The 26,549-nt window shown below is 46.2% G+C and overlaps 2 protein-coding genes across 3 annotated transcripts in view; one reads left to right on the top strand and one right to left on the bottom strand.

The window, feature by feature from the left end:
- Positions 1-18,062, bottom strand: part of SRD5A1 (steroid 5 alpha-reductase 1) — a 40,854-nt gene extending 22,792 nt beyond the window's left edge. Inside the window, exon 1 of the mRNA XM_032795122.2 lies at positions 17,508-18,062. Coding sequence (XP_032651013.1) covers positions 17,508-17,821 — 314 coding nt within the window. The 5' untranslated portion in view covers positions 17,822-18,062. The remainder of the gene's footprint in view (positions 1-17,507) is intronic.
- A 481-nt stretch (positions 18,063-18,543) lies between these two features.
- The window catches only part of NSUN2 (NOP2/Sun RNA methyltransferase 2), a 49,465-nt gene continuing 41,459 nt past the window's right edge, over positions 18,544-26,549 (top strand). The window contains exons 1-5 of one of the 2 annotated variants that reach the window (XM_032795092.2): positions 18,544-18,718; positions 18,970-19,127; positions 19,962-20,066; positions 21,718-21,823; positions 23,743-23,814. In XM_032795092.2, the coding sequence (XP_032650983.1) occupies positions 18,632-18,718; positions 18,970-19,127; positions 19,962-20,066; positions 21,718-21,823; positions 23,743-23,814 (528 nt within the window). In that variant the 5' untranslated portion in view covers positions 18,544-18,631. The remainder of the gene's footprint in view (positions 18,719-18,969; positions 19,128-19,961; positions 20,067-21,717; positions 21,824-23,742; positions 23,815-26,549) is intronic. The other variant, XM_032795110.2, reaches the window with a different exon arrangement.

Genomic DNA, 26,549 nt, shown 5'->3' with positions numbered 1-26,549 from the left:
TAATTTTATGGTAAATTTGTTAGATTGAGTAAAGCACCCTGGATAGCTCCTTGCTTGCAAAAGGACAACATGCAGCTGGCGTGTAATGTACCACAAAATTTGAGCCTTATTTTGTCCAAAACCTTCACGGTGGTGCTACCAAGCATCTCCTTTTAAGGCAAACATGACCTCATAATTCCTGCTGAAACTAAGGATGAGGGAAGCAACCTGAGAGAGGATGCTGCTTTTACCCCTAAGGGACCCCAACAAGATGGGACCCTTCTGTGAAGCTAATCTTGCAAATGCATCTTCCAATTCCCTGTTTTGCTTTTGTCACTGTCTTCTCATAAAGTAATAGGTACTCACCCTCTGAAAAATCAGTCCCTTTAAGGTCTCTAACTGAGCAACCCCTCTCCCCCACAAAAAAATGCACACAAAATCATCAGTCATTTTGAAGTGACTACTTGGCCTCAATCTCTTGCAGGTTTCATAGGAATTAATTAAGGATGTGGCAAATCCCCAACTAGCATTCATCTGTGAAAATGTGGAAAATTGCTCAGATAACATTTCAGAAAAAACATGGAGTATCATGTGGTCTTGATGATGTCATGTTCACTCAGCCAAGTTCTGATCACAGAAATATTAATTTTATTATTTAAATGATAGTCATAGTATTTACATGTAATTCAAATTAAAACATCATGTAAAAGCTGAATATGCTTTAACAGTGCTGCAGTGATCCAGTAGTAACAAATCTTTGAAGTGGATAAAATTACCATCAAAATACATCTTTCCTCCCTCTTTCCCTCCACCTGAGTGGGATACTGTTTTTCTTCAAGATGTGGTTACACGTGTCATAGTATAGGCATGCAACCATTTTTTGTCAAATTGCCATACAACATGTGATAGTTACAGCTGTTTAAACATTTTTTCCTAGAAGTGTTCTGGCATGATTTCTCTAATCACTCATACAGGGAAGTGTGGCAGTCTATAGCAAGATTGTACAATATGGTTATACTTGAGGAAAACAAAATCTGCTGACACTGATACTTGTCACTTATCAGAATTGTTAAATTGTGTTTAAACAAAGTAGTAGGTAGACTTCTGATTCTAGGTGCAATGTCTATACCGGCAAAAGTCTGATCTGTAATTCACTGCCAACGCAAATTCACCTGTGGTACTAACAGTGGAAGTGGTACTGCAGACTCAAGCTCTTTTATCATCTTGTCATATAATTCTACTCTCAGACGCTGTCTACAAGATTTTTTTTTTTTTGGTAAATGTTTCTCACCATTGCTAACACCACTAATACTACCAATGGCAGGAATATTAGCATAGATAAATCTGTAGCCACCCGTGTTTTTTACCACTCTGCCCAGAGGAATCCTAAACAATGTAACAGTTGTCATGGCAATCTTATTTATCCCAACAGTCCCAATGTTGCTACTATTAGTAAAGCTGCATGTTGGCATTCCAAAATCTCTTCCACTAGGTTACCCAAGAACATAGTTTGACTACAGTCTTGTCACTCAGGTTCCTTTATTTGGCATACATCAAAGCTATGCTAAATTGATCAAACTCAAGCTTATGGGGTGGGATATAGGGTGTGCCTCACATCCAAAGTTAAACAGCAAACCTCTTCCTCTATATACATTTACACATTACATTGCATTAACTATATGCTGTGTCATACATTTTGGGATTGGCTTGACCACTTTGTAGAAACAAGTCCCTGTACAGCATGCACTTTCCAGGCACATACTCTTTACCTCATTTTACAGTTCAGGCTTATTTTATCCATTATCTTGTCCACTGTTCATAGTCCCTTGATGTTCAACCTTATCTTAACTACTATAGACATTCTGGTTCCAGCCTGCTGATTCATTTACCTCCTTAACCTGTTTCCCCAAGAAATAAGCCCTCATCCATGTTAAATTACTCATGTCAAGGCAAGGAGTAATTGTGACACCTTACAGACTAACAAATTTATTTGATCATAAGCTTTCATGGGCTACAGCCCACTTCATCAGCTGTATGAAGGGAAGGGATAGCTCAGTGGTTTGAGCATTGGCCTGCCAAACCCAGGGTTGTGAGCTCAATCCTTGAGGGGGCCACTTAAGGATCTGGGGCAAAAATCAGTACTTGGTCCTACTAGTGAAGAAAGGAGGCTGGACTTGATGACCTTTCAAGGTCCCTTCCAGTTCTAGGAGATTGGTATATACCCAATTATTCTTCTCATGCAGTAGTCCACAAAAGCTTATGCTCAAATAAATTTGTTAGCCTCTAAGGTGCCACAAGTACTGCTGTTCTTTTTGCGGACACAGTCTAACGTGGCTGCTACTCTGAAACCTCTCAAGACAGGCCTACCTTGCACTGGGAAACTTTTGCAAATTCCTTAGCATAGGCAAGGCTTGAAAGTAAGATTATATGATATGACTGAGTAGGGAAAACATATGCCTGAGATCTGTCTGCAGTACAGTTTCCAATACGACCACTATGAGCTGTTAATTACAAGTTTGCTGTTTCTTAATGCAGGTAAATCAAAATGGTTTTGGCCCTATCTACTCTTTAATCACAGTATTGAAACACATTGACTACATAGCTATTTCTGAAGATGATGGAAATTTACAGTGCACACAGGTGAATAAAGTTGAGTGGAAAGCGTGAGCAAACAAAATGTTTAGCACCATTTCAGAAACTGAATGTCTTATGGGACAGTGCCCACCACCCCAAGCGCAGGGGTTCCTGATATAGAAAAGGGGAACTGATGCCCCCTTGTTTGTGCTATAAAATACAGTGATTTGAATCAGGACTACCTGAATTTGTTTCAGTAAGATGTTTGTCCCCTTACAACAGCTGTGTATTTGACCCCAATACTTCTGCAGAAAGACAGCTAACTACTAGCATTAGACTAATGGATACTAAGAATCTTAAGCACAGCAGCCACAGATCTCATCTACAGACCAACAGGCAGGAAGTTTATTTCCTATATAAAATCACAATGTTCAGGTAGAACTGTAATTGAGACAATCCTTTAATGTCCTGCATACTGTGAAACATAATGGAAGACATTCCAGAGGTATGCAAAATTATTTATTTGCCCCATTTTTCTGGATTGCACATCCCAGAACAAAGCTGTCTAATTTCCAACTGTGCAGATACCTGTGCAACCTCATAATTTTTAGCGTTGCCCTCAATTGCACCTGTGCAACAACCACCAATGACAATGAATTGCACAGGTATAACTACTCCTGAGGGAATTCTGCACACATTTTAAAATTCTGCAAAATTCTGAAAATTTTGTCAAATAAATGTGGCTTCAGCATGGTAGTGGGGAGCACAGGCCACAGGCTGCATTAGAGTGAGAGATCATCCTGAAGTGCCCACCTCCCCTGGTATAGGGACTAGGCAGTGAGGCTGCACCTGACCTTGACACAGTTGGTGGGGGGGTTCTGATGGAGGAGCAATGGGACTCTGCAGGGGCTCCAGCTGAAGGTGGCTGGGGCTCGGCAGGGTGGTCTGGGCGTTGTGGGTTATCCCAATCTGAACAGGAATCAGAGTTGCCTTACCTGCTGAGTGCCACAGAGAGAAACACAACCAGATTACTTTGGGCATTCATGGAGCAGATGAACACAGTGGCTTTTGGGCTCATAAACAAGCAGTGAATAGTGGGATCGCATCATTATGCAGGTCTGGGATGACAAGCACTGGCTGAAAAACTTTCAGATGCAGAAAGCCACCTTCCTGGAACTGTGCGCACAGAGCTTACCTCATCACTGTGGTGCAAGGACACCAAAATGAGCTTCTCTATCCATGGAGAAGCAAATGGCAATCACTGTGAAGAAGTTGGCGACTCCAGCCTGCTACTGGTTGGTAGCGAATCAGTTTAAAGTTAGGAAGTCAACTGTTAACACAAGTGTGCAGGATTATTAACCACATTCTGATACAAAGGATTGTGGCTCTTGGCAATGTGCGTGAAATAGCACTGTTCTGCAGCAATGGGATTTCCTAACTGCGAAGGGGCGACACAGATGGCATGCCTATTTCAATTTTGGCCCTGAACCATCTTGTGACAGAATACATCAGTAGAAAAGAGTAATTCTCTATGGTATTGCAAGCGCTTGTGCATCACCAAGGGTGTTTCACTGACATCAGCGTGGGATGATCAAGGAAGCTGCATGACGTATGCATCTTCAGGAACACTGGCCTGTGCAGAAAGGTTCAACCCAGGGCTTTCTTTCTAGAGCAGAATATTCCAGTGGGGGATACTGAAATGCCCATAGTCATCCTGGGAAATCCAGCATACCCCTTGTTCCCTTGTCTCAAAGACTTACATGGGAAACCTGAACAGCAGCAACAAGTACTTCAACAATAGGCTGAGTAGGTGCAGAATGACCATAGAATGTGCATTTGGCAGATGAAAAGCATGCTGGCACTGCCTTTATGTCAGCATTCCCATGGTCATAGCGACCTACTACACACTCCATAATATTTGTGAGGCTAAGAGTGAAAAGTTTCCCCTAGGGTGGAGCACAGAGGTGGAGCGCCTGACTACTGAATTTGAGCAGCCAGATACCAGGGCTATTAAAGGGGCTCTATTCAAATCAGGAAGGCTTTGAGGCAATATTTTGATAATGAGCACCAGTAATGTATCTTTACATATAGCACTCTGCAATGCTTTGTAAACTCACCACCTTGCATGAAAATCATGATGATTCTTGGCCGGGATTTGTAGTCAGCAAATGATCAAACTGCCACTCTGCATTACTACAACAATCAAGCACCATGTGTAGGAGACAAATGAAGATGGCTCATCTGTCAAAGTTGTTTTGATTAAATACCAATTAACAATACCCACAAAAGGCATGGTGAGAAAGGAAATCACTATGAGAGCCTACACTGCCCTGCAATGTTATGTGTAAATCCAGCTATCATTTTGGAAGCTGTATGAAGGTGTGAAGTGAACAGGGTAGGAGACGTTCCGGTAAGTTGCAAGGAATGTGTGGGAGAAGATTGGAGAGGGCATGGAAAGCCATTCTGGATCAGCTGTGGTAGAGGAGAGAGGGGATGCGAGCACACGTGTTCAGCCTGGAGCATGATTAGTGACTTCAATATCTCTGTTTGCACCTCCAACACTTTAATCATCTACTGCTGGTCCTTTAAAATTTGATGCTCACTCTCCTTTCTGTCCTGTCTTTCTATTTTAAATTTTTCCTTGAGGGTCTCTCTCTACTTCCTTGATTTTTTTTTTTTCCCGGCCTCTGAAGATTGGAGCACCTCTCTGAAATATCCTCACTGCTTCGCCTTGGTTGCTTCTTTATCTGGAATGTCCACAAGGCAGTGTGTAAAGGATTGCTCTGAAGGTGAAATCTAATCTGCAGAAGCACAAGAAACAATATACAGAAGCATGATTGTTAGTTCATGCACAGAATTGAATCAATACACGTCTTAACATACAAATCACTTTCTCACTGTCCTCTTGGAAGCACATATCTCGATGAATGCCCTGAACATGGTGAGTGTGGCCGGGTGGGGGCTGGGCGTTCAAGATCGGGCTAAGGAACTAGGTGTTTTTTTAAGGGGATCAGTGCAGTTGACTAAGGACAATATTGTAAATTCCAACACCATTTTCCACAGGCGGGAGGTCATTGTAACTATTATCTCACCCTGAGGGTAAGCAAGGATGCAAGGGTGCATCTCCTGCATGTGTGTGGCTACAGACCCAGTCCCTATGCTGCTCACCTGTGTGCCACTTTGGTCCCTGCAAAATTATTGCTGAGTGGCATGGGAAAGTTTCCTACAATAGGGGAAGGAACAAAGCAGCTCTGCCATGGAATCTTTGGCAGAGAATGGGCAAGTACGTCCAGGAAAGTTTCCTAGAAATCTCTTTGGAAGATTCCCTGAAATTCTGGTGTGCATTAACACACCATTCCACCACGCTGCTTAGCTGCACAGGGGAATGTGGAACACACTCAAATACAAGTAGTTCTGTATACTTCCATCCCTTCACCCACTTCTAGAATATACAGAGCAAAGGAGAACTCTACCTCATATAACCGAGCAGCATCAACTCAAAAAGATGACTTACCAGGTTCTCCTCTCCTGCATTATGCATGTCAGAGGTGGACTGCAGGGACTGGCTAGACCCCTCTGGTCCGGAAAATGGTTCCCGACTTGCAGCACCATCAGACATCCCTGCTGTGTGCTCCACATTGTCCTCCAACTCAACCTCCTCATCCATGACTTCGTCCTTGGTGTTAAGTCCACTGTTAACTGCCTCTAGCCCCGCTGAAGTATCCACAGGGTTTGTGGTGGTGGAGGTTGGTTCACTGCCAAGGATGGCATCCAGCTCCTTGTAGAAGCAGCAGGTCTTCAGTGCAGGACCAGAGCGATGGTTTGCCTACCGGTACACCTGTCTCAGCTCCTTTATCTTCGCATGGCACTGGTGCATGTTCTGTTCATAGCCATTTTCCAACAAGCAATGAGAAATTGTCTGTAGGTATTGAAGGTATCAGAGGAGACTGTGCAGCCTCCTCTCCCCACATTCTCAGCAGATCCAACAGCTTTGGTGTGCTCCAAGTGGGAGCTTCATGGAGCCACCATGGTTGGCTGGGAAGATACGATGTCTAAGCCAAGCAAACAGTGGAATTAAAAAAATTCCCAGTGATTTCAAGGGAGAGGGGTTGCTGCCTGTGTGCCTTGGTGCAGGTCAGCAGAGTTCAAACCACTGACTCAGAGCGGTCAGGATGGGCATTGTGGAACACCTCCTGAAGGCTATTTACAGTGACATAACGAAGCGTGGTGTCTACACTCACACTCTGTCAATATAAACTTGTAACAAAAAGCTCCATACCTCTCACTGAGGTAGTTTTACTTTGGTGGCAAAGCAGGACAGTTTTGTCAGCAGAAGCAGCATTGCAGTGCGTACACATCCAGTGTTTTGTCAACCAAACTGTGTAGTGCAGACCAGGCCTGCGACTTAAGTCTTTCTTGAACTGTTGTAGCACATAAAGCATTTTTTAAATGTGAAAAAAGACCTTTCACCACTGCACTTTGAGACAGGTAAATGCGTTGTGCAATAAAGACATTTGGAAATGTTGTTTGCAAATTATGCATGTTGATTATGATCAGCATTTGCAGCATAGGCAGAGCTTGTGATAACAGCTTGGAGGCAAACTGCTCTATAAGTGAGCACCATTGTACCCATTCTTCAAATATCTCTTTATTGAGGTTCTCTGAACAGAATTCAATTAAACTTCTGAGAGACTAACAGTATTGTCAAGGTTACCTTTTACAAAACAGAAACAGTTGTTTGTTTTTGAATATGCATACATTTTTTTGTTGAGATGGCTGACAAGTGAGTCACCTAGAATTACTCAACTTTGAACTTTTCACTATTCAGCAAAACAGCAGGTTCCTCACTCTCATCAGCCATATGCTTTGGATGATGTTGCCATTTTAACTAAAAGTTAGCTGTAGAACTTAAAGATGTTGCAGACTCATGGTATTCTTCAAAAATTTTCCATTGTGCTGCCACAAACTCAGCTAGCGAGTTCAGCAGTGTCACAGTTGTGCCTAAGTCCATTGTTTCAGACTGTGGAAATGTTGTCAAATGCTGTCTCCAAACAATCCATGGTTTCAACAAATGAGTTTGTCTCTGCTTGTGTCTCACTCTTCTGCAGTGTCTGCGCCAAAAGCCTGAAGCACAGATTTGCAGCTTCTGTAGTTGCATGATAAACTGCAAAGTGCATCTGTTTGAGCTCTCTTACTGGCTCAGATGGCTCCTCATTCAGAGAATCTCACAAGAGGCCCTAGCAATAAGTTGATCCTGTGAAAAAGCACATGCAGTTTTTGGACAAATCTAAAAACTGATTGCATCAGTGCACAACTCTGTCAGCAACACCACATAGGTCATGAATTGGACGTAGACTCAGGTGTACACACTCGGGTCATTCATTGGATGTACACTGCCTTCTCATTGATTGCAATTATCTGAACTTGCACACCAAGAAAAGTGCCAGACATGCTACTAGCTGTAGTGAGGCGACCTGGCTCCCAGCCACCCCAGAGAGGGACTAGCCCCTCCAGATGCCAAAGTGGGCAGAGGTCAAGGCGCAAGACCGGAAGTATAAAAGCCCAACTCCAAGGCTCAGAGGCTGCCTGGTCGCCAGAGAGGCCAGACACTGGAGCCTTAGCTCCCGCTGGGGAGACTCCTGCTGCCTGTGACCGCCCCGAGGACTGCCCATACCCGTTGAGGCCAGATGCTGACCAGAGGAGCCAGTAAACCTACCAGAGAGAAGGGACCCAGAGGAGCTGCCAAGCTTACTGCTCGCAGAGTACCCCAAAGAGCCCATGGTGCTTGCAGCCGTAGAGGACGCCGATCAGATGCAGGCACTGATAGAGGGGGAGGTCGGAAGTAGCCTGGGGGCAGCCGACTCTAGTCTGGCTGTGGTACACCCAGAGCTGATGTCAGTGTGTTCCGGCCAGGATCCCCACTGACATAAGAACAGCCGTACTGGGTCAGACCAAAGGTCCATCTAGCCCAGTATCTGTCTATCGACAGTGGCCAGTGCCAGGTGCACCAGAGGGAGTGAACCTAACAGGCAATGATCAAGTGATCTCTCTCCTGCCATCCATCTCCATTCTCTGACAAACAGAGGCTAGGGACACCATTCCTTACCCATCCTGGCTAATAGCCATTTATGACTTAATCCTCCGTGAATTATTCCATTTCTCTTTTCAACACGTTCTAGTCCCGCCTCACAATTCCTCAGGTAAGATTCACAAGTTGATGATGCTGATGAAGAACGTTTTTTATTGCTTATAAACCTGCTGCCTTCATTTTGTATGACCCCTAGTTCTATTATGAGAGAATAAAATACTTTTCCTTATCCACTTTTCTCACATCACTCAATGATTTATTATACTATCACTGCCGCCCTCTCGTCTTCCTCTTATTCCAAGCTATCGAGGCCTAAGCCTCTTTATCTTTCCTCATAATATGGGACCTCTCTCCAACCCTTAATCATTTTTAGTTGCCCTTTCTAGTGCCTAGACTATCTTTTTTGAGGTGAGGAGACCACATCTGTACGATAAGCATCGAGATGTGGGTGCATGATTTAATAAGGGCGAATAATATATTCTGTCTTATTCTCTTCCCCTTGTTTAACGATTCCTAACATTCGTTTGCTGTTTTTATTGCCTGGTGCACGGTCGTGGATCATCTTCAGAGAACTATCCACGATGCTCCAAGTCTTTTTCTGATCATTGTAGCTAAATTCGCCCCTCAGATATGTCTAGTTGAGGTTACTTTTTCCAATATGCATTGCTATTACATCTTATCCACATTAAATTTCAATTTGCCTTTGTGCCCATCACTTAGTTTGTGAGATCTTTCACCAACTGACCCTTGGGGAACACCGGCTAGTTACCCCTCCTCTGAAGAATGTACCCTACTTCCTACCCATTGTTCCCTGTCTTTTAACCTTTTCTCAGTCTATGAAAGGACCTTCCTTTTTAATCCCATGCAGCTAATTTATGTAAGAAGCCTTTGGACTGAGGAAACCCTTGTACAAGGCATATTGTTGGAAATCTAAGGTACACTATGTCCACTGGAATCCCCCTTGTCCACTTTGTGACCCTCAAAAGACTCTATAGGATGTTGTCAGACACGACTTTCCCTTTACCGAACCATTGCTTGACTATTGCTCAACGTTTGTTCTTCTATGATCGTCTCAAGTTTATTCTTACACTATTAGATTTCGAATAATTTGCCGTACTTGACGTGAACTTACCGTGTCTTGGATTGCCGGGGATCACCTTAGCGCCCTTATAACTATTTGGCATTACCATTCACTAACTTCCCATCACTGGGATACCAAGTCGGATTCATAAGTACACGTTACAAACCTTAGTTATAGTTCCACATTACATTTCGTTCTTTCGAACTCTTGCGTGAATGACTCTGGCCTCTCGCTCGTAAGACGTTGAGACTTTTACAATTAATTCCAAACCTCCCTCGCACTCTCAATTCGTGACATTCTCCGATTCTGTCACTACAAAAGCTGCTCAGGCCATTGCGGAATCTCTCCGTAACATCCTCAGCTGTGAAGACTGAAGCAACGAATTATATTTATTTCTCTTTGCAATGACTTTATGTCTTTAAGCGCGTCCTTCTTGTATTCGAGTCAAGGGAGCCCCAACTAGTTGTTAGCAGGCTTCCTGCTTTTGATGTGACTTAAACACATTTTTGTTATTACTTTGGAAGTTTTTTGGCTGCTTGCCTTTCTTCAACTCTCTGAGACTTTCACTTATTCTACTCCTGCACTTAAGTTGGCAGTGTTTGTGTCTTTATTTGCCTCACTAGGATTTGACTTCCACTTTTTAGGAAGTCTTATTATGTCTCTGATATGCTTCTTTTACATGTTTTAGCCACGGTGTGGCTTTTTAGATTTAATTACTTGTGTTTCTTAATCTTGGGTAGACATTTGAAGTTGAGCTCTATTATGGTGTACTTAAAACACCATCGCTTGCGGATTTCACTTAGTCACTGTACCTTTTAAACTTTCTGTTTAACCTAATCCCTCATTTGCATAGTTCTCCCTTTTGACAATTAAATCCACAGTGATGTTGAATCTTGAGATGTTCTTCCACAACAGGGATTTGAATGCTACTATGTATTATGTCACCTATTTCCACAGTCCTGCTAGGATACTTACTCTTGGGACAGCTCCTGCGCTCCACTCAGGATTAAATTAGAGTTGCCTTCTCCCTTCGGGGTTCCCATACAGCCTGCTCCATAAGCAGTCATTTTAAAGTGTCAAGAAATTTTTCTCTGCATTTCGTCCTGAAGTGAAATGTTCCCAGCAATTGGGATAATTAAATCCTCACTGTTATGGTTCTTAATTTTGATAGCCTCTCTTTAAATTTTCCCTCTAGCATTTCAATCAATCAGCCTATTATTGTCTGCGTCAGCTGTCGAAATAGATCCTTAATGATATATTTATATCATAGAGCATGACTATTCTTCCATAGAGATTCTAATGGAACAGGTGATGTTAAGATTTTATTTCATTTCGAAATCTACTTTCTTTCACTATAGTTGCCACTCCTCCCTCATGAAAACCTGCTTGTCCTTCTCGATGTATTTGTTACCCATGAATGATTGTGTCCCTTGATGCTCTCAGTTCGCTCCAGTTTCCATGATGCTATGTATCAGTATCCTCTTTAAACCCTCCTTCTCCACATCGTTCTGCCCGACATTGAGACTCTGAGCTCTGCCTGCCTATGGCCTGGCATGTGGAACTGGAAGCATTTCTGAGAAAGCCACCATAGAGGTCCTGGATTTCAGTCTCTTCCCTAGCAGCCTAAATTTGGCTTCCAGGACATCTCTCCTACCCGTCCCTATGTCACTGGTACCTATATGTACCACAACCACCGGCTCCTCCCCAGCATTACACATAAGTCTGTCTAGATGCCTCGAGAGATCCGCAACCTTTGCACCAGGCAGGCAAGTCACTATACGGTTCTCCCGGTCATCACAAACCCAGCTATTACTTTCTAATGATCGAATCTCCCATTAGTAACACCTGCCTTTTCCTAGAAACTGGAGTTCCCTCCCCCAGAGAGGTAACCACAGTGTGAGAGGCAACCCCAGCACTATCTGGAAGGAGGGTCCCAACTATGGGAAGGTTTCCCTCTGCTCCTATTGACTGCTCTGCTTCCCTGGGTCTTTCTTCCTCCTCAACAGCGCAGGGGCTGTCTGACCAGAGGTGGGACAATTCTATAGTGTCCCGGAAAGCCTCATCAACATACTTCTCTGCCTCTCTTAGCTCCTCCAGTTCCGCTACCTTGGCTTCCAAAGTCTGTACGTGGTCTCTGAGGGCCAAGAGCTCCTTGCACCGACTGCACACATCGCCACCTGCCCACAGGGCAGGTAATCATACATGCTACACTCAGTGCAACAAACTTGATAGCCCCCATTCTGCTGCTGGGCTTCTAACTGCATTGTCCCCTAGTTAATTGAAGGGTGGTTTAAAGAAAGAGGTTTTGAAATGTAGTTTAGTTTGTAGGTTTTAAGGGGACTAAAGTGGCACAGATAGAACCGACAAGGGACCCCCGCTCCCTTTCCCAATTCCCTTGCGAAACTCCCTGTTAGCAGCCCCTGGTCGCAAAGCTCCCTGGTCGCTTGTGTGCAGCTTTATAAAGCCCTGGCCTGAGTGAATGCCCCACCCACTGATTAAGGCTCAGCCAATTACCAGAGGCTTCTAGCTTCCAAACCTTCTTTGAAGCTCACAGTCTCCAACTGCCAGCCACAGCAGATGGTCCTTCAAACAACCAACCAAACGGATAACAAACACAAGCTCAGCACACAGTAAATAACCCCCATACACAAACACACTCTACAGTCACTTACCCCACAGATGCTGTATTTGCTCCTCCTTCACCTGCAGCAGGAGCACAGACCATCGCTGCAGCCCCTGTGTAACCAAACGCCCTCCTCCCCAAGTTCCATATCCTCCTCACTCAGACACCCAAGAACACAGTGTGGGGGCCTCTGGGCATACAACCATTTCACCCCAGACGACTGCCCAAGCAATAGAAAGCTGGCATTCAATAAGATTTGAAGTGCAGTGTGGCCTTGTCCTTCCCTTGCAAAACTCGCTGTCAGGCCCCCGGGCTGGGATGCAGTGGAGTGCATGGGCCTGCATCCCCCCTGCCACCCAACTTGCAGGTAGCAGTCTCCCCCGCGCCCCGACACTCAGGACCAGGAGCCTGGGTTTTGCTCTTGAACTGTTTGTTTGCTGCCCCGCCCTGACCAAGGGCCTGGGCTTATTACAGAACTCTCTGCTCAGCCCCTGCCTGAGAGTGTGAGCCCTGAACTGCTTGCTCTCTGCCCTGCCCTGATCTAGAGCCTGGGCTTATTACAGAAATTATTACAGGAGCTGTGGACGGGATTTAAAGGGCTTGGGGATATAATTTTGACTATACGTGGTTTTCGCTTTACACGATAACTGTGGAATGGAACCCCCGCCTGAGACTTGCCTGTACCATGCCAGGACAGTAGCACGTAGTCTGGAATCATTGCATAACAAAGCATGGCAGCATATGGTCCCGGTGTTTGCTGACATTCAAGCAACATCCATTCTTTGTCTCTCTGCATTATCCTCAGGGGAGTGATATTGTTCAGGATCACCTGGTTGAAATGGGGAACTTTTATTTAGGGGACATTCAGAGGTGGTCGTTCCTGCTGGGATGTTTGCCTGTGGCTGAACAGAAATCATCCCTGCTATTAGCCACGTGGTGAGGCGAGGGGTGAAGCTATCATCCCAGAGAATTTGATGTGGGGGTGGGGTAGGGGGTTAGTTGGGTTTGTGCTGCAAGTTAAACCGAAAACCGCAGCCTCTCCTTTTATATGGCCAACCCATTTTATATGGTATGGGAAATGAGAGCGCTGCTGTTTGAAACCATTACCACATGTTATGAAGGTTAAAGGCGACTGTGGCTTACCGTGGCTGCCTGCAAGCCAAATTCTGTTGCCTGCTGGCCCTGCATGTGTGATCTCTCACACCAAACCGGCAGGCCCTCAATATGAGGCAAAATGTGACCTTGTAAAGAAAGCACACGTGCTATGTAATGTTAACAGCTTGATTCACGATGAAAGAGTCTACCCACTGTTTTTTAAAATGTGTTTTTAAATACTACTCTCCCTTTTTTCCTCCCATAGCTGCAAATGTTTCAACACTCCCCAATCATCTCCATCCCAGAGGCTAGCGAAGATTAGAAGGCAAAAAAAAAAAAAAAAAAAAAAAAAAAAAAAAAAAAAAAAATGCACTTGCAATGACATGTTCTCTGCGCTCATACAGTCCTCTCACACTGAAAGAGCCCAGAAGAATGCATGGAGGCAGACACTGTCAGAGTGCAGGAAAGCACAAAATGAACGCGAGGACAGGTGGCAGGATCAAGATGATAGGTGGCTTGATGAGAGGAGGCTGGAAACAATGCTCAGACTACTGGAGGATCAAATGGATATTCTCTGGCATATTGTTGAGGTGCAGGAAAGGCAGCAGGAGCACAGATAGTCGCTGCAGCCCCTGTGTAACCAACCGCCCTCATCCGCAAGTTCCATATCCTCATCATCCAGATGCCCAAGAACACGGTGTGGGGGCCTCTGAGCATCCAACCATTTCACTTCAGAGGACTGCCCAAGCAACAGAAAGCTGGCATTCAATAAGTTTTGAAGTGCAGTGTGGCCTTGTCCTTCCCTCCTCCACCACCCCACCCAGTGCTTCCGTCCTCCTCCATCCCTCCCAGGCTACCTTTGCAGTTATCCCGCCATTTGCGTGACAAATTAATAAAGAATGCATGAATTTTAAACAACAATGACTTTATTGCCTCTGCAAGCGGTGATCAAAGGGGGGAGAGGAGGACAGCTGGCTTACAGGGAAGCAGAGTGAAACAAGGGGGCGGGTTTTCCTCTAGGAGGAGCAAACAGAATTTTCACACTGTAGCCTGGCCAGTCATGAAACTGGTTTTCAAAGCTTCCCTGATGCGCAGCGCGCCCTGCTGTGGTCTTCCAACCGCCCTGGTGTCCGGCTGTGCGTAACCAGCGGCTCGGCGATCTGTCTCAACCTCCCACCCCGCCATACGGATCTCCCCCTTACTCTCACAGATATTGTGAAGTGCACAGCAAGCAGTAACAACAGAGGTGTCACCTGGCCTTCAACCCCCCTCCTGGGGTCTCAGGTTACATGCTCAGGTATGCTCTCTTCCCCAAGGCAGGCTGTGCCAGCACAACTCCTCTGCAACCTTCCCAGGTTAATATTCCCCACTCAGCATTCACATAACAGATCAAGAACATTCCCACTTCATCACACAAGCTTCCAGAGAGCTATTATCACCCGCTTGTGAACTGTGAGGGCTGCTCTCATCTTCGTATTCTTGTGCTTCAGGGCAGGGGAAAGCAAGTCACAAAGTCCCATGAAAGTGCCTTTACGCATGCGAAAATTTCGCAGCCACTGGGAATCATCCCAGACCTGCAACACTATGCGGTCCCACCAGTCTGTGCTTCTTTTCTGGGCCCAGAATTGGCGTTCCATGGCATGAACCTGCCCCATTACCACCATGATGTCCAAATTGCCAGGGCCTGTGCTTTGAGAGAAGTCTGTGTCCATGTCCTCATCACTCTCTTCACCATGCTGCCATCACCTCCTAGCCTGCTGTTGAAGTTTCCAGTGCTGCATATACTGCAGGATAATAAGCGTGGTGTATACAGTGCTCATAACTGCTGCGATGATCTGAGCGGTGATCATGCTTGCGATGGTATGGCGTCTGCGCGGAAAAAAGGCACGTAACGTTTGTCTGCCATTACTCTCACGGTGGGGGGCAAGTGATGACATGGTTTACAGGGTTGGCTTATAGGAAATTAAAATCAACAAGGGGGCGGGATTTCATCAAGGAGAAACACACACACAACTGTCACACCAAAGCCTGGCCAGTCATGAAACTGTTTTTCAAAGCCTTTGTGATGTGCAGTGTGCCTTGCTGTGCTCTTTTAAGCGCAAACAGCCTAGTCAGCAAACAGTGCCAGTGAGCTTTTACATGTCCAAAGGTACATTCTACCACTGTTCTGCACTTGCTCAGTCTATAGTTGAACAGCTCCTTACTACTGTTTAGGCTTCATGAGCCATGGGAGCAAGGGGTAGGTGCGATTGCACGGTGCTGCCGGCTGGGAGAGCAGCCTGAGGTAAAAGCCTCCGGCTCGCATGATATTCCAGGCAGGACTGAAACTGCATTAGACAAAACTTAAAGAACAGAATGACCTGGAGTCAATCCTATTTATGTCCAGGCGCCACCAATGATGTCACCAAGGTCAGCCAGGAGCACCCATGAGACGACAACTGTTAACAGTTGTATCGCACCAACTGCTGCCGGCAAGGCAAGGCAAGGCAAGGCAAGGCAAGATGCTGCTGTGTAGCACTGCAGTACCACATCTGCCAGCAGCACCCAGGAGACGTACGGTGACAGTGAGCTGAGTGGGCTCCATGCTTGCCATGGTATGCAGTCTGCACGGGTAACCCAGGAAAAAAAGCAAGAAATGATTGTTTGCCGTTGCTTTCACAGAGAGATGGAGGGAGGGGGGCCTGACGACATGTACCTAGAACCACCCATGACAATGTTTTTGCCCCATCAGGCACTGGGAACTCAACCCAGAATTCCAATGGGCAGCAGAGACTGCAGGAACTGTGGGATAGCTACCCAGAGTACAACGCTCCTAAAGTTGACACTAGCTTCCGTACTGTGGACGCAGTCCGCCAACTTAGTGCACTTAGTGGGGACACACACAATCGACTGCATCAAATCGATTTCTAAAAAAAATTGACTTCTCTATTAAATCGACCTAATTTCATAGCGTAGACATACCCAGGGTGAGGTAGTGACCAGATACCAAATATGAAAAACTGCAACAAGGCTGAGGAGTAATAAGTACCTATATAAGGAAAAGCCTTGAATACTGGGCCTGTCCCTATAAAATCAGGACACTTGGTCATCCTAGGGCAATGGTTGTCAAATGAATGAAAGGCACTGTATCGCAGCAGCTCTCGTCAGCACCGCCGACATGGCCATTAAAAGTCCCGTTGGTGGAATAATGACATGGGTCTCTGCGTGCTGCCCTTGCTCTGAGCACCAGTTCCTCATCAATTGGAGCTGGTTGGGGATTGTGCCTGCAGACAAGAGCCGCACGGAGCCGCCTGCATACCGCTGCTTAGGAGGCAGATCTGCTGCTGGCTGCTTCTGCGGCGCAACATGGTCTGTGGTGCCAAGACAGCAGGAAACCTGTCTTAGCATCCCCGCTGCATCGCTGACGGGGAACCACTTGAGGTAAGTCCATGTCCCAATCCCCTGCCCCAGCCCTGAGCCCCTTCCCGCACTCCAACTCCCTCGTCCCTGGCCCCACACCAGAGCCTGTACCCCCAGCCCAGAGCCCTGACCTCCTCCCTCACCCCTTGCATCCCTCATTCCTAGTCCCACCCCACAACCCTCACCTCCACACCCTGAGCCCCTCCCATACCCCAAATCTCTCCTCCCCAGGTCTGTCGGATCAGGGGCATCAATAATTTTTTTCAACGGGGTTGGCAGGAAAAAAAAAAGGAAAACCACTGCCCTAGAGTGAAGTCATCAGAGCAAGGGGTTCTTCGGGATGACATCACCACCTTCCACACCAATGCCTGGCAAATCGTGTCCCTTTTTTGTTTCAGGGCCAGACCTGGACAAACTCGCAGGCTAGACTGAGCCTCCGGGCTAGGGTGACCAAACAGCAAACGTGAAAAATCAGGACAGGACACGGGTGGTGGTGTAAGAGGAGCCTATATAAGAAAAATACCCCCAAATTAGGACTGTCCCTATAGAATTGGGACATCTGGTCACCCTACTCCCGGCAGAAGCCGGGGCCCAGCAGCCCCCTGCACATTGGGGTTTCCCATCCCCGCTCCGCCCGAGGGACATGCCGCGGGGAGTCGCGCTGGTACCTGTGTGCGTAGTGCCCGATGAAGAGCGCCAGCAGGACCCGGTTCGGCCACTCAGAGACGCGGGCCGCGCCGCTGAAGAGGCTCAGCCCCAGCGGAACCAGCAGCGCCGGCAGCTCCTGCAGCGTCCAGGCCAGGCAAGCGGGCACAGAGCAACCGAAGCGGGGCGTGGAGTAGCGCCCATACGGCATTCGTATGAAGCGCAGCAGCAGCGCGGAGAGCGCCCCAGTGCCCACCAGCCCGTAGGACAGGCTTTCCAGCAGCTGCCGCTCCTCCGGCCCCGACAGCCACTGCCACAACCCGCCCGCCGCCTCCATGGCCTGGCGCGTTCCGCCCCCACCGGCCGCTTCCGCAGGGTCGCGCGCGGGGAGCAACGGCCGGATTTAGCCACGCGGCACCAACGAGACAACTACGTGACAAAGCGCTAAACGCGCGCACGGTGCCGTACTAGGACCGGGACCGGCAGCAAGGTGGCTCGTCGCAGGCCGCCCAATCAGCAGGCCGCGGTAGGGACAGCAGCGCAGAGCCGTAGGCAGTGATCGCGCCCACACAGACTCCACGTGCGGAGAGGCGCTATTTGGGGGCGTGTCCTTGGGCAGGTCAGATGCAGCGTTTCATCCACATAGGACGGCAGGAGTCAGGTGCCCGATCTGTGCAAACATTGATTGGAGAAGGCGGTCTGTCAATCATTTAGATTAGCCAATACAAAATTGAGATATCGGGCAGCGCCCCTGCCCTTATTTCCTCATGTGGGCGGCACACAAGGCGCCTAAAGACAGCACGCCCGTAGGCTGCCCTGATAAGCGCTAGTCCAAAAATATGAAACAAGAATCCCCGCAAGTGACGCAGAGATGTCCTCCCCACCAGGCAAACCCCGGTTCATTAAAATAACGGCGCTTCCCGCTGGCAGCTGGCGCAACGAGGGAGAAAATTAGCAAAGTTGACTTTATGTTGCAGGCGAATTCGCGGACAGCCCTTGGGGGCTTTCCATGCAGTGCAGTCAGCTAGCAAGGACCCCGCGCAGGCTACCGCATGTGCCACGTGACAGCATCGGGTGACGGCTGCTTTTCGGCTGCGGGAAAATCGCTCTGTGGCGTGCGGGTAGCAGCCGGTTTCGTGCGGGCGTGATGGGCCGCAGGCAGCGCAACCGCCAAAGGCAGCAGCAGCGTCGCGAGCGGGGAGGCGGCGGGGATGGGCAGGGCCGGGAGCAGGCGGTGAGCAGCTGCAAGGTGGGGCGTCGCGGGGAGGCGCTAATCTGTAGCCAATTCATTGACGCCGCAAAGGCCCCGTGGCCGAGCCCCCGTGTCCACCGCACGCAGCGGCTGTTCGGGTCCGGGGCGCGCGAAGGGTCCCTGGCACACACACCCCCGGAGCGCCTTCTGCGCAACCCGGGAGCCGCGCCCAGGGGACGATCTGCGCCGCTGTCCCGCGTCCTGTCTGACCCGCTCGTCGCCGCCTCTTGCAGGGCTGGGAAGGCGGCTACCCCGAAATCGTCAAGGAGAATGCGCTGTTTGAGCGCTATTACCGGGAGCTGCGGATCGTGCCCGAGGGCGAGTGGGAGCCGTTCATGGCGGCGCTGAGGGAGCCGCTCCCCGCCACCCTGCGCATCACCGGCTACAAGAGGTGAGCGTGGGCCCGCGGGGAGGGGCCGCTCGCGGGCGTAGGAAGCGCCCAGTGAAAGGCCGCTGCTGCGGAGAGTGGGAGGAGCTGAACGCGCCCGCCAGGGGCGCCGATGGCGCGATGCAGGGAAGCGTTGTCAGCCCCTGGGGTTCGGCAGCCGCCGCCCGCTGTTAGTCCTGCCAGGTGGTGAGTCCGGACCGGTGCGGGGAGGGGTTGTCGTGGGGGTATTTTCTTTCTTCGGTGCAATCTGTAACTACTTTCATCTGTAGGATAGAGATGGCAATGGTCGGGAAAAGCTGCCCCAGGTGAGAAGGGTTTATGATCCTCTGTAATTAATTCTTCATTCTTCTTTTTCCTGTTTGCACATCCCCTGACCAGTGCCCCCAGTAACAGGAGCAGCAGCACTTAATTGCACTAGTACACATAGCACTTCACCCAACAGGAGTAGCAAAGTGAAGCTGGCGGCAGCCTCCCTGTGTTGTTGCTGGAGCTGCTGGGCAGATGGTGTATGCAGGGCCATCAACAAAAGTGTGATCTTGCTGCTTAAAGTAGGAAGGGGAAAATCTGGATGGTAGATTGTAACCAGCCAACTGAAATGGGAGAAAATTGATGATAAAGCAGAGTGATATGATCTGTACTACTTGTTCATTGGTAATGTACGTAATTTTGGGGTCAATATTGGTTACTTATTTTCTGGGCCATGAGGGGTTCAGAACACTATGAAGTTGGTGCACTCAGCCCCAGATTGAAATGTTATACTCAGAACAGTTTTGTTGCATTGCACTCTTTAAATTAATTAACTTTTTTTTAATCAAAAACATTTTGTTCTTTCTTTAGCCATGCAAAAGAAATTTTGCAGTGCTTGAAGAACAAGTATTTCAAGGAGTTGCAGGACCTGGTAGTTGATGGGCAAAAAATTGAAGTGCCACAACCACTAAAGTGGTAAGAAAACTAAGACACTTTGTAAACACAGAATATGTTGTTTCAAGAGTTTAGCTTGCTCTCTTCCTTTTCTAACTTATTGCATAATTAACATACATGTTAGTAGTAGTGGAATTCACTGATCTTAAAGTTAAACCCTGGTTTTGGCTAATATTTTTTTCTTGCCAGATACCCACTGGCTAATCAAATCTTAATGTATATAACTAATCACCCTTTTAGCATTACAGACATAATTTTTATAAATATTATAACTTTCTCGGTGCTACTCAAAATGGATTTAGGGTGCTCAATAGTACTGTTTTCGGCAAATATTTCTCCATCACATTTTAATACTCAAAATGAAGTTTCTTGTAGAATTTATTTTTTTTACATCATATTTTTTTTTAGTAAAAGGAAAACGCCATATAATTATTTGAAAAGTAACGAGTGATCACCTAGGATTATTATAAGTGAATAAAAAAAGATCTGAGGGAGGGGAGAATCTCTATTTTCAGTTCATTTTTCAGAATCAGTCTTAATTTGTCTGATTGTGGAGCTAAGTTCCCTCTAAGCTGTGCAGCCAAGCAGCATATTAACCACCATGCAGGCGCTCAGGCTGTGGCTTCTCCCCCGGACCTGCCTCAGCCACAGGAGAGACACCCGAACCCAGTCCCGGCTCAGACCTACTGTATTGGGAGTGGCGCTTCTCCCCCTGGGCCCAACCCAGCCCAAACTCGGGCTTGTTGCGGACGGGACAGATGCACCCCAGCCTGGACCTACCATGGAAAGGAAAGATGTGCCTATTTTGCGATTCTGGCCCCAAAGCTTCAGCGGCAGGGAGAGGCACCTCTCACCCCCGCATCCCCAGGTGCTGCTGGAGGGAGAGAAAGCTGGGGGACTCCTCTCTCCCTGCTGTAGTCCTGGGGCAGCCTGCACCCCAAACTCCTCATTCCTGGCCCCACTCCAGAGCCCACCCCCACACGCCAACTCTCTGCCTCACCGCTGAGCCCCCTCTCACCCCTCCCCTCAATCGCTCCCCCACCGCGTGAATTTTGTCTCCATATTCTTGCACATACCAAAATTCATTCTGCACACGTGTGTGAAAAATTAGAGGGAATACTGTTGTGGTTTTACTTCGCTGTGTGCTGACCGTCTGCCACAGCACAAGCAAAGTATTTTTTCTGATAGTCTGCTATGAATTACAGGTATATCCATTGTTCGCTGTGATGTTGCTTTAGTGTAAAGATTAATAATAGCTTCACAAAGTGTATTCAGTACTGACATCATAGCTAGGAGCAGGAATATTATTTGATAATGTCCTATTCTGTTGAGTTTACACATTTTCTTACTGAGATCAGATGGTCCCATGACAGATTTTGGCCTGGGTATCTGTGGTGTGGATTCAGCTAAGTGTTACAATGAAAGAGTCATAGTTAGAGTTGTAGCAGAATTGTTTAAAGACTGGAATCTTAAAGTTTAATATTTCTCTGATTTGACCATCTGAAGTATTTTGTTCTGTGTTCTGCACACTTCAGACAACTTGAATGTAAATAATTTAGACAGTTTGTAAATTGCCTAAAGAAAAGTGGCTGTATATTTTCATTTAGAAAGATTTTTGACGTTGCATTAGTTTATGGTGAGTTTACACTGGGTGTCTGTCTTTGTTTTACAGGTATCCAGAAGAGCTAGCATGGCACACTAACTTGAGCAGAAAAATCTTGCGGAAGTCACCACAGCTGGAAAAGTTCCATCAGTTTCTGGTTAGCGAGACGGAATGTGTAAGGCTTTTTTTTTTTTTTTTTAAATAAAATGTAACAAACGGATAAATGAATTGTGTCCAAAGCTGAATTTTCTTTTTAGAACCGGAACACTTTTTATTGGGAAGTGAAGGCTTGTCTATATATTACTGATGAAGAGCTCTAGAGGGTGTAATTTGCAAAGCCCTAACATGCTCCACTCTTAACTGCCCCATGTAAGAAGTGCTGATGCACTCTTAACAGGTCCCTAGTTCAGGTTAATGCTAGCAGGATCTTCATGGGACAGTTAATATGAACTAGGTACTTTTTAGAGTGTGCCAGCAGGGTCTATCTGGGGCAGTTAGTGGCGCATGTTAGCGTGTTTACAAATCACCCTGTTTTGTACTTTGCACACTAAGTAGACAATCCATGATAGTGATTGTTTAGTCTATAATTAGGGCTTCTGTTTTTGTGAGTTTATTAATTTGATTTTTTGGATGTGTTTATTCTTGGCTGGAGCCACTTTCTGTAGTTGCTTGCTCTTGAGTATCAAATACATCTCTAATCGTAAGGAAAAGAAAAGAAAAGTTTGAACAGGATAAAGTAATATGGTTTGTTTGTTTGACTCAAATTTGTCAGTTTTGTGTAACCTTGATATTTAAATTTGTAATGAAATTTAGAATGAATGAGTGCAGTGTCAGAATGATGATTATTATTTGTTACCGTAGTACTTAGGAGCCTTAATCATGAAATAGCACACTATTGTGAATGGATATGAGCCAGGCAAGACTGTATTTAGGCCAGAGAAAAAGATGTTGTAGTAATTGAGATGAGCACCTGGCTGAGAGATTTAGCTGTTAGAATGGATACGAAAGAATTTGTGAGGTTTAGACAGCCTAGACGCGAGGGCCTAGAGAAAGATCTGAAACTGTGATGATGCCCTGATTATAGGCCTGAGTGACAGGCAACATGGTGGCATTGAAGAAAGGTTTTTTGGGGGAAAATTAAGATGTCTGCATTATCAATGTTGTGCTTGAGCTGATTGGTAGGCATCCATGAGGGAGAGGTCAGAGAGACATGCTGAGATTTTAAGTTTGGACAGAAGGATTTATGTCTGGAGGAGGGGAGAAAGAGAGATCTGTGAATCATTGGCAAAGAGATGGTAATTGAATTTATGATTGCAGATGAGATTAACCAGCGAAAAGGGGCAAGAGAAGGGCAGACTCAGGGCAGAGCCCTGTAGAATCCCCCCAGCAAGTTGGAATGGGAGATGAGGAGGATTCTCCAAAGGACATGTTGAAGCAATTAGAAGCCAAAGGAGAACAAGATTTCAAGACGAGTGTGATTGCTGGTGTCAAAATTGGCTAACTTCAAGGAGGATGAGGATGGATTACTGGTTCTGAGTTTTGACTGAAAAGAGATTATTAGAAATTTTGGCAAGAGGTGTTTCAGTGGAGCGAAAGGGGCCAGGTTGGAGAAGGTCTAAGATGAAATTGAAGGAAAGGAGCTCCAGACAGGGATTGTGGACTATAGAATATAGTTCTGGAAATTTTGTAGTAGAAGGGAGATGGCACAATAGTTGAATAGACAAGTAAGGTGAAGAGTGGATTTTTTTAAGATGGGAGAGACTGAGACATGTTTATATTGTCAGAAGGAGTCAGAGGAAAGTTAAAGAAAAGAGGAGTTAGAGGAGTGAGTGTGAGAGAGATCAGAAGTTGGGATGAGGTCATTGGAGCAAGTGGAGTGGTTAAAGGAGGAGAGCAAAGGAGAAACTTTCTGCATTTGTGATAGGGAAGAAGGAAGAAGTTCTGGGAGGGGGATGAGGGAAAGTTGCATGGTGTTTTGTAGTACTGACTTTTTCAGTGGACATTCATTTATACAGCACTATTAATATTTTATTGTGAAGTAAATCACATTTGCATAAGATCTAATGGATACCGCACATGTTCATTTTCTTTTAGGGAAACATTAGTCGTCAAGAAGCTGTCAGTATGATCCCTCCATTGCTGCTTAATGTTAATCCTCACCATAAGGTAATCTTTAAAGACTTGTGAGAACTGGAAGTCTTATAGGAAAAATAAGAAAATTACAAACCCAGTAGTATTTGTGTTGATGCTTTATTTGTTAGGACAGGCCATGTGTTATGCATACAGAGATTAGCGATGACTGTAGGCTCCAGTTCATGTATATTGAAAAATAAGAACTGATTTTTTTTTAACCCTGTGTGTTTAAGTTTTTGAATCCATTGCCTCCATCCTTCAAAAAATATTTTATCTTCGAAATTTAACTGTATTCATGTATATTCCCCCCTTCCTTTTCTGTAGCTTTCTCTGTTTATAATATTGAGTCACCTTTTTTAAGCTCTCTGCTGTGGCTCATTTTTTCATTTTCAGCAAAAGCTATTTAGGAGCATTGTTTTGTTTTGTTTGGAGTGCTATCAACACCACAAGATATGTGAATCAATCCGGGTGTTGATGGTTATATTTCAAGATGATTACCAATTAACTCAAGGTAGTTGATATGTTTGTCAAGGTTAATTAGTCGCTTCCCATACGTTTGTCCATGGAGGGAACAAAGGGTTGAAATAAATGGTCAGTTTTCAGAGTGGAGAGGAGTAAATAGTGGTGTCCCCCCAGGGATCTGTACTGGGACCAGTGCTGTTCAAAATATTCATAAAAGAGCTGGAAAAAAGGGTAAATAGTGAGGTGGCAAAAATTGCAGATAATACAAAACTACTCAAGATAGTTTCTCAGTCTGCTTCGGACCTAGAGTTACAAAGGGATCTCACAAAACTGGGTGACTGGGTAACAAAATGGCAGATGAAATTCATGCAAAGCAGTGCACATTGGAAAATGTAATCCCAACTATACATACAAAATGGTGGAGTCTAAATTATCTGTTACTACACAAGAAAGAGATCTTGGAGTCATTGTGGATAGTTCTCTGAAAACATGCATTCAATGTACAGCGACAGTCAAAAAAGCTAAGAGAATATTGGGAATCATTAAGAAAGGGATAGATAATAAGACAGGAAATATATTTAAGGCTACATTTTAGTCATGAGTATTTTTAGTACAAGTAATGGGAAGATTCTTGGCAGCAAACAAAAATTCATGGCCCATGACCTGTCCATGACTTGCACTATATACCCCTGACTAAATCTTGGGTGTTTGGGGCGGTGGGTGGGAGGGTGAATGCACGGGGCGCAGCCCAGGACCACCACTGCTGCTTGGGGTCGGTGGAGGCTTGGCGGGTCTGGCAGGCTCCCTACCTGGCTCCTTGCGGCTCCCTGGAAGGGGTGTCATGTCCCTCGGCTCCTAGGGTCAGGAACTGTGGCCAATGGGAGCTGTGGGTCAGCGCCTGCAGGTGGAGGCAGCACATGGAGCTGTCTGGCCTCACCTCCACCTAGCAGCTGAAGGAGGGACATGTCGCTGCTTCTGGGGAGCCTCCTGAGGTAAGCACCGCCTGGAGCCCTAATCCTCTCCCACACCCCAACCTCCTGCCCCAGTTCTGAGCACTCTCCCATACCCAAACTCCTGCAGCTGCTGGGTGGAGGGAGGGTGCGATGGCCCTAAACTGCCCCAGCAGCAGCAGCTCCTGGGCCAGTCGCATTGGCTGCAGCAGAATCCATGACTTCGTGACAAATTTGCAACCATAATCATATTGCGTCTGTATAAATCCATGGTACGCCCACATCTTGAATACTGTGTGCAGATGTGGTCACCCCATCTCAAAAAAGATATATCGGAATTGGAAAAGCTTCAGAAAAGGACAACAAAAATGATTGGGGCTATTGAACAGCTTCCATATCAGGAAAGATTAATTAGATTTGGACTTTTCAGCTTGAAAAAGAGATGACTGAGGGGTGGATGTGATAGAGGTCTATAAAGTCATGACTGGTATGGGGAAAGTAAATAAGTGTTATTTACTCCTCATAACACAAGAACTAGGGGGTCGGGTTTAAAAGGAAGTATTTCTTCACACAATGCACAGTCAACCTGTGGAACTCTTTGCCTGGGATGTTGTGAAGACTAAGACTAACAGGGTTCAAAAAAGAACTAGATAAGTTCATAGAGGATAGGTCCGTCGATGACTGTTAGCCAGGATGGGCAGGGATGCAAAACCCTGCTCTGAAGTGTCTGTAGCCTTTGTTGCCAGAAGCTGGGAATTTGGCAACAGGGGAAGGTCAATTGATGATTACCTAGTCTGTTCATTCCCTCTGAAGCACCTGACATTGGCCACTGTTTGCAGACAGGATACTAAACTAGATGGATCATTGCTGTGACCCAATTCTTATATGAAAATTTGTAGCTTACTTTAAATTGTCCCCTAAAGGTAAACCACAAACTCTGGAGAGGTCCAGACTAGCCTTTACAAATGTGTTAATTTTCAGTTAACCAAAGATAATTAATACGAAGTAAAAAACTGTAGGTTAAATGTACTCTTAATCTGTATGCATAGTTCTCATAGGTCAGAAGGGACCAATATGATCATCTAGTCTGACCTCCTGCACAAGGCAGGCCACAAAACCCTACCCATACACATTTATAACAACCCCTAACCCTGCTCACCAAAGCCAAATCTAAAATGGCATCCCCTCTTCGTTAGGTACTTCAAATATTGATGAAGCATCCATCCACTATCACATCCAGACAATCTGACCCCTATTTATTCTTGAAGGCACTCGTCCTCCAGTCCTATATCCGGGGAAGTTGAAGGTCTCCCATTAACTCACACGATTCCCGCTTTTGGCTGTTACTTTCATTTA

The sequence above is a fragment of the Chelonoidis abingdonii genome, chromosome 2 (genome assembly GCF_003597395.2).
Source record: "Chelonoidis abingdonii isolate Lonesome George chromosome 2, CheloAbing_2.0, whole genome shotgun sequence".
In the NCBI taxonomy this organism is placed as follows: Eukaryota; Metazoa; Chordata; order Testudines; family Testudinidae; genus Chelonoidis; species Chelonoidis abingdonii.
The sequence above is the reverse complement of the archived record's forward strand: the minus strand, read 5'-3'. Positions and strand labels throughout refer to the sequence as shown.